At 42.0% G+C, this 8,231-nt stretch overlaps 1 protein-coding gene across 1 annotated transcript; it reads right to left on the bottom strand.

The window, feature by feature from the left end:
- Positions 1–680: 680 nt before the first annotated feature.
- Positions 681–7,963, bottom strand: LOC104497833. Its single transcript, XM_010141124.1, has 7 exons — positions 7,956–7,963; positions 6,754–6,904; positions 5,354–5,447; positions 3,751–3,869; positions 2,773–2,915; positions 1,996–2,193; positions 681–859 (listed from the first exon to the last, which is right to left on the bottom strand). Exons 1-7 carry the CDS (start codon positions 7,961–7,963, stop codon positions 748–750), a joined length of 825 nt encoding a protein of 274 aa, XP_010139426.1. The 3' UTR covers positions 681–747.
- Positions 7,964–8,231: the final 268 nt, after the last annotated feature.

Genomic DNA, 8,231 nt, shown 5'->3' with positions numbered 1-8,231 from the left:
CAAATGAATCAAAGACAAGGACAGACACCTCTCAAAGCTAATTGCACTCAGACATCCTGGGGAGCCCTTACAAATCCCTTTTCAGCTTCCACAGCTCTTTTCCCTCATTGTGGCTTTGGTTTCAGGAACATCTATTAAGCAACAAGACACTCGTAAACAACAGCCGCAACAACTCGAAAGACTTCGTTCCTCTCTCATGGTTTACCTCCCCAGTGCTCTTAGCCATACTGAATTCTCAGGCAAGGATTTTTTTCATTATTCTTTTAATTTTGAAGGGTCAAATTGATTGGGGTGGGTCTGTCTTTCCCATCTACAAAGCACATTAAAGAGTATGAGTGCATTGGTGGGACATAAAGAAGGAAACTGCATAGCCTGTTCTGTAAATCAGGATTTTTCTCTGTTAATCCCTGCACCACTTCCACAGTGGACACGTGGTCTGAACTCAGATGTGTTTTAGATAAATGCAGTGGGAGTCAGTCATTGTGTGTTGTTTTCTACACAGAGTTCCTAGACACGAAAGTCACTCAGTATTTTTAATGGAACAAACTCATGACACTCAACATACCCGTTAACGTCTTATTTACGTGTCATTTATCCATACTTACTTGAAGTATCACAAACACATTCAGGAGAGTTATACTTCTGCTTCTGTGATCACGAAAAGGTAGTGACTTCCATACACAGGGTTTATTGTATCTTTTAGGTGAGGTGATTCTTGCACAGCTGTGATCCTACAAAACCACCATGCTAGAGTATAGTACACAGTCTGAAACAAAACCTGGGACCTGGGGGTGAAGAGTCCTCTGGCAGTTTGGGGATACCATCCAGCACCTTCAGATTTGGCAAACTGGAGAAGACACTTAAAGAGAGACAAAAGAAAAGTAGAAATTGGGATAAACAATCTGGGGAAATGTTGAGAACAAAAGAGATGCTTCTGAGGCGAGTGTGGACTCCAGCGCTCAATCTCAGCAGGTAACTCAGCGCTTTATCTATGCTTGAAAATGATTCATTCTGTCTTCCAACACCGAATGTGAAAACAATACCAGAGTAATGCCAATATCTAATTGCCTTAAGAACTGGTAGGTTTGAGAGCAGAAACATAATTAGCAACTGTCAAAAAGTGCTTTTCAGCTTTTGTTCTCTGGCCCTTTTGATATGCAAATTAAATGTGAAATCCATTATTCTACATTTATGATTTAACTTCCACTTTGATATCTGCCTGTCTACCTTCAGGAAGCACAAGCATCACCATCACACTGTCAAAGGGACGCCTACTTAGCTGCAGGAAAAACTGTGCTGGAAAATTTTCATTAAACACTTACTTTTAAACTTCTTTTTTTCCCCCTCCCAGGTAAGAGCTGACTCCTTAGACACAGATTTGAACGTTCATTTCCAGTGTCTGAGGCAGCTCTGTTAATCGACACTACACGGCACTGCCTGCTCCACGTACCCGCACTGAGTGGAGTGTTCAAGGCAGTGCAGCTTCCACAGTGCAGCCACAGCGAGAGGAGAAAAGCCAGAAAAATCGAATTAAGGTAACTTAGTTTTCTCTTGCTTTAGCTCCCATCTTTCAGCGCATCTTTCTGATTCCATCTCTGACACATAATGCGATTTAGCCTCCTTTCAGAATACACGAGGGATGCAGTGAGACTGAAGACAGTTTGAGTAATAGTTTCTATTAATAAAATGGGAATCTAATTTATCTGCCCCGCTCACCGTCTCTCAACCTGATCCATGCACTTAGTTCAGCTCAAGAACTGCCAGTCATGTGATTTGAAAGCCCCCTAAGCAGCTTCTGAATATTTTGTGGCTGTTACCAGGCACTGGCTCACGAGTCCATGTTCCTGCAGCGTTTGTGAGAGTTGAGATTATAGGAAAATAAAAAGATTGCCTGGGAGAGCTTCTTGTATTTGAAAGCCCATTCCTTTCGAACTCTCTCACAAACATCTGTTTGTGTTGATCAACTTCTGTTGGCCATGAGTAAGTAAGACTTACAGTTGTCTGTATCGTTCTTGAAACTCACAGGGATTCCTCTTGAGTACAAGGGATTCAAGTGGAGTATGTCTGAAATCAGATATTCCACTTAATGTCATAATGTTATTCTCAGCGAGTGATAAGTGCTGAATCTGAGGCATCTTTGGCAGCCGTTTCAAGGATGTAAGGTGGTTTTTATTCACATTTAGTTCTCTGCATCTGTAAAGTACAAAGTGTATGACATCACTGATCCCATCCGTAATGGCATGTAAGCCAGCGCAGGGCTCTTCACAGAGCCGAAGTCATGGCTTCCAATGAGAGACACAAGAATTTGATTGCTTGAGACCCGCTTTCACACTAGTTTTACATTCATGCTATTCTCCATATTACAGCTTCCCATATACCAGACATACGACCACACAGTAGCAATAGATGGATTGTAAAAATACAGTTGTCATGGTCACACCTGGCCTCTCTGCCTGGGTTCTGTTCCGCCAACTCTTCCTATACAGTCCTTCAGTTTTCAACAACTTTCCCCTTCAGCGAAAACATCACTGAACTTGATGAGACTCATGAATTACCCATCAGCAATCTGGGGGACATCATCTGATCTCCTCGCTGAATATTTTCAGTTTGGGAATGACATGAACTCAGAATAGCCATGTACTGATGGATTCTCAATATAATACCCCCCAAAATATCACGTTTTGCTGTTCCCAAGGGTCTGCTCAGCTATTACTTAAGTAAATAGTAATTTTTATTTCTGTGATAAAACCAGAAACAGGACATTTTGTCTACCTTGGCAACCTTATGGCACTTAGATCTGTCAAAGAATTGTCCACCAACCAAAGTCTTTCCACCCGAATCAATCTTCGGAGAATCCTTTTGAAGTTTTCCACCTGGTAAAGATCACCCAGGTCCTGAAATGAAAGGTTCAGCTCCTGGGAAAAGAAAAATAAGAGAAATCACATTTTTTTCTCATTAGTTACTAATAACTATGACATTAAATCTTTTAAATGTCAGAATTACTTAAAAGATGAATCTGTTTTATTGTGCTGCTCTTATACCAATTTGTGTTGCCTGTTGCCAAGTTCACCTCAGAATCATAGTGATGGACTCTGTAATTCCTTGAAAGTAAAGGAGAAAGAAAACATCTCTCAAGCATGCAAATCTTCCTGCCCAACCCCTCCTTGCTCTGAGCAGGCACGCCTGTGTCCAAGCTCAGGGCTAAGTGATTGTGGCTTATTGGTTTGGCCTCTAAAGTCATCTGCAAAAAAACGCTGTGCAGTAGCTGGGTGTCAATACTGCTCAGTGTTCATGCACAGGGAGAGGCTGGATCTGTGTTAAATTAAGTTACTGCCTGATCTTAGGGAGGTTATAACTTACTGATGATCAGAACCAGCAGTGATGTGGCATCTCCAGCCAAAACAACTGCTCGGGCTGGTATGAGGAGAGCGTGAAAGAGCTGAAATTAGACTACTCCATTCTGTAACCATTCATTTGCCATCAGGCAGAAAACAGGCAAAGAACATCACTAGTGTTACATGCCTAAGCACAAATGAAGCCTGTCACAACACAGTAGCTGACTCTCTGCACAGGGTCAGAGCCCAATTTACAGTATTTTCCAGTGTTTCTTCCAGCTTGTAAAAACCGTCTGTTTTACAATATCATGGTGCCAACCTGAGCTTTAAAACCACTAACTGCAAAGAGCAGCTGGCACGTTATTATTTGGCTTATTTACTGCTATAGTACAAAGAGTTAATGAGAAAGTTTTACAGCACAGTTTTCCCAGTTCTCTTGCAGTTTCTTTTGCCACTTCTCTGTGTCAGTTACTTGCTCCCTTTTTTTCAAAGCATGTTCTTCTCCTCTGAAAAACAGCTCTTCTTTTGAAGGCCCTGCTCAGAAAAAAAGAATTACAACTGTAGATGTGATACGGAACTGGCATTTAGTTACTTGCTGAAAGATTATATATACAGCTGGGAAGATATCTAAATGAAGCTGTATATATATCTCTATATATATAGTATTACAGGAGTACAGGAGTGTGGGTTTCCAGGCTTCTAAGAAGTAAATTAACGTGAAGATTTTTCTACCATTTCTGGACCCATAATACAGCAAGCAATCTAAGGTCCCGCTGATCTGGTCACCATCATCATCATGGCTTGGCTTCGCAAATGAAGATTGGGGAACGGTTTTCCCCACGCTTACTGCAAGCACGCTGATGGCGCTACAGGGCTTTGCAAATGTGAGTAAACCTTTCAAGCCTGCGCAGTGGATATTTTAGGCGAGGTGCAGCGTGCGCGGAACTGGCTCCACCCTTTACACCTGAGGTTCATCTGCCAGGACCTAGCGAGCTTGGACGGTGACAGTGAAGTCTTCGGGTCGTAGGTTTGGTTAGTGTCCTTCTCTTAGATGATGGATGCCTTACAGGGCTAAACGAGCTCCATCTGCCCGGGTTTGGAGTCAGAGTTGTCCTTCTCCTAGGATGGCTGCCTGAAGGCTAGTGAGCCCATCCTGCCCGTGGACACACTTTGTCTGACCCTTCAGTTGAGACCTGTCTGGCTTGGGAGACCCCACCGGAGGCACATGCCACCACCAGCAGAGCTCTCAACCTCACAAGGGCATGCAAGCTCCTTCCCCACGGCAAGGGGGTGCCTGTGAAAGAGGCTGATCTGGTACCTGGTTAGTAAGTGACATTTCTTCTATAGCTCAGCATAAAAGCTTTTTCCAAATGGTTGAGCATAAGCATCTGAGTTCTAAAATACTGTTTATATATACTCTTATTTCTATATATTCTTTGACATACTATGAGTTTATATAACGGTTATATACTTTTAATTGTCCTGAGAAAGGGATATGTTTGTAACTTCCAGTCCTCTGACGACAACTGCGACTGGGATCCATGGCCACACTCAAACCCTCGTAGTTCCAAACATGAAAACACTGGATTTTCAACATCGCCTTCCATTCTCTGACTTTGAGTGTGTCTATAGATTGTGATTGTGCTAGTTCAGTCTTAAAACAAAATATATATGCCATGGTTTGCAGGTCTGAATTTCACTCTTGATTTCTTGTTTGGCATGTGCGTATTGCATCCTGAACAGTATTTCACTGTTAATGAAATTTTGAGAGAAGTAGTCGACACAACATTAGTACCAAAAATTTTCAAATAAATTAGTCTGGCTTTTGTTTCCCAGTTTCAAAATTACAAAGGGTATTTTCCCAGTGATTAAACAAAGTGAATGTGTACAATATGGGATGAAATCCAGCCCCTTTTCAAAACAGTGGCAAACTCCACAATTTCAGCTCTTAACATTTAGGGACATACTGTTTGAGTAAACAGTGTTAAGGCTTAAACGTATGTCTTTTTGATCTTTACCTTCTCTCACTCGGGGACAATGCAGCTGATTTCCTCGGACATCATGGTCTTCTATGTCACACCAGCCAAGATACTTGAAGGAATCAGAAGGAAGCTTAAAGAAAAGCAAAATAAAGATATAAAAGAATTAGTTAATGTTTTCCCTTTTCTGGCATTGTATTTTCCCATATTTCTGGCCTTATTACAGTAGAAATAATATTCACACTTGTTTACTTCTGTCTTAATACCATCTGATGAATAGCAAATTGATGTATGAAAGTGAGGACACAGTGGCATACATCTGTGCATGCATATGCATGTGAACGCATTTCTGGACAGGATTATATCCTGAATGCAACTAAACCTAAACAAGAAAACCTGCTACTGCAGTCGAGAATATGAGATTTCTTCCCATTTTGTTTTTCCACTAAAACACGTTTATAATTTCCAGGGCATCAGTCTCCCAGGAGGGAGCAAGGAACAAAGTCTCTAAGTCTGCTTGCAGTGTGTGGAGTAGGTGTGATTTGTGTCATGCCCAACAGACACAGCACCATGATTGTCCACAGCAGGGGAACCTCGCAGTGCAAGGCAGCATGAACTTGGCTTTTGCTTGAACTTCCAGTATTTCTTTCACTGGAAACCATGATGGTGGAGTTGAGGGGAGAGGAGAGATCATAGAATCATTTTGGTTGGAAGAGACCTTCAAGCTCATCAAGTCCAACCATTCACCCAGCACTGCCAGGTCACCACTCATGACCCTCAGCGCCACATCGACACTCCTCCAGGGATGAGGACTCCACCACTGCTCTGGGCAGCCTGATCCAATGCTTTACCACCCCTTCTGTAAAGAAATTTTTATATCCAACTTAAACCTGCCCTGGCGCAAGATAAGACCATTTCCTCTTGTCCTATCACTTCTTACTTGGGAGAAGAGTCCGACCTTGACCTCACTAGGTGGTGCGCACTCCCCTGACTCATCCCCTCCAGTCAGAGCCATATCCAGAAGCTGGTAAATTCTGTGGGAATTCATAGTTTAGGTTTAGTTTACCAAAGTCCATTCTGGTTTATTTCTATGAATTGGTTCAACTAGTGGAGAAAGATCTTCTCTGTTACCTTTCATAGCACTCCTGGTTATCACATTTTATAGCAAATACACACAGCCTCTGCAGGACTTACTATATGCCTGCTCACTGCATCCAGTTCTGTGCATAGTGCTCAAAAGCTGAGTCAAATCCCTTGATTATATGATATGCTGACACCATATCATATAATCTTATTTATAATCTGACCTAGCTTTGGAAGATAAAAGGAGGTAAAACATAATCAGCTTCACAGCTGAGGAAGAGATTTCTGCCTTAGTTACTCTTTGTCAGCATCTCTCTTCCACGAAATGTAATCAGACTGGTAAGTCAAACACTTACTGGGGAAAGTAGCCCAGAATTGCAGTTCTGCCTGCAGATTCCTCCACTTTGTGATAAAACCGGTGGAACAGTGTGTGAATCACTCGGGATGGAGCAGCAGGATGAAGAGGATTTACAGAATTTTTGCTTGCTTTTAGTCAGACCTGAGGAACTAGAGAAGAGATATTAAACCAGTGATTGATTCTGTTCAGAGAAACACAAACTATTCCATAATAACAGAAAAAACAGCGTAGCAAGGGGTAGGACGTACCACCATGCAGGAGGCACATGATTCCGAGGTCAAACCATAGGTAACCCCCTCTAGTCCCTGAACCTCACCTCAGTACTGTTACACGCACAAGGCTTTCACAGATATGCCCAAACACTAGGAAGAGGAACTCACCAGCAGTTTATTAGAAAAAGTCACTCTTGGAGAAAATGAAGAAGTGAACTTGTTCAACAGCATGATATACCCCCTTCTATTCTGCACTCCCCCATTTTCATGGAGCCAGGTTGTATCAAAATAGACTCCAATTGCCTATTTATTTTAATTCCTTGAGTATGTTTTTGTGGAATATCAAGGCTCCAGAGAAGACTTCTAGAGAAGTCATGTGCTTGTGTGCTTTGCTAGCTCATTGCCCAAGAACACTTTCAAAAGTTCACGCTATAGATCTCAAACTATGCAATTTTTCCAATTGTGCTTCGGAGACATTGAATAATTCGCAGACTGGCAGCTGCAATTTAGAAATTTACCATGGAATACTTAAAAAAAAAATTTCATTTAGTAAGTGTGTGCATACAGCACTATAATTTGACTTTTACTGTACACGCTCGGTGAGAGCTTGCCAGCAAGTATCAGCTGTCGGTAAGCATCATTAAAGCAATTATAGTCGGGAGCAGAAATGGATGATAAAAATGCAGCCTTGAAATGGCCCAGCGAGGGTGGTGAAGAAAGTTTCATATTGAGTGTAACAGACAAGCTAAATAGAACATCACTTAAAAGTTTTTTAAGCATCTTTTTAAACATCAGCGAGACTCAGCACGGCACCTTTCCTGGCTGAGAGTGCACACAGGCTGCACAGAGCAGCACTGACACACGGACCTGCTCCTCCTTTCATGCTTTATGGTGGGTTTTTAATGGGATCAAACCAGCCACAATAAACTGTAGGTGACTTAAAAGAAGCTGAGCAAGTTCAGCACTTTTGAAAATAACAGCTATTTACTCCGGCATTTTTAGAAGTCATCCTGAGGCAAACAGACCATTTTCATTTGCGACAGATCAGCAGGCAAAAGAGGGTTTACATAAAACGTTTTAACTGAGCCATTTAACATGATATCTACCCTGATCTTCTGGCAGAAACCCACTCACAAAATTCCGTATTGGTGATAGAAAATAAAACATGAAGTTCCAGAATCAATATGTGAGAGAGACGCCTTCTCCAGTCAGGTGGGCAGTGAGAATTCTGGTGGAAAGAGAGACAGAAGGGAGCATTTTTCAT

This window comes from Buceros rhinoceros, unplaced genomic scaffold, assembly GCF_000710305.1.
Source record: "Buceros rhinoceros silvestris isolate BGI_N320 unplaced genomic scaffold, ASM71030v1 scaffold17068, whole genome shotgun sequence".
In the NCBI taxonomy this organism is placed as follows: domain Eukaryota; kingdom Metazoa; phylum Chordata; class Aves; order Bucerotiformes; family Bucerotidae; genus Buceros; species Buceros rhinoceros.
This window is presented reverse-complemented; position numbering and strand designations above follow the sequence as displayed.

Excerpts from the sequence above, each read along its gene's own strand:
- LOC104497833 (XM_010141124.1), bottom strand. Across the intron at positions 2,916-3,750 it reads AGAACTGGGAAAACTGTGCT|GAGCTGAACCTTTCATTTCA; the intron begins GTAAAACTTTCT and ends TTCTTTTCCCAG. Across the intron at positions 2,194-2,772 it reads AGTGCCATAAGGTTGCCAAG|ATGCAGAGAACTAAATGTGA; the intron begins GTAGACAAAATG and ends TGTACTTTACAG.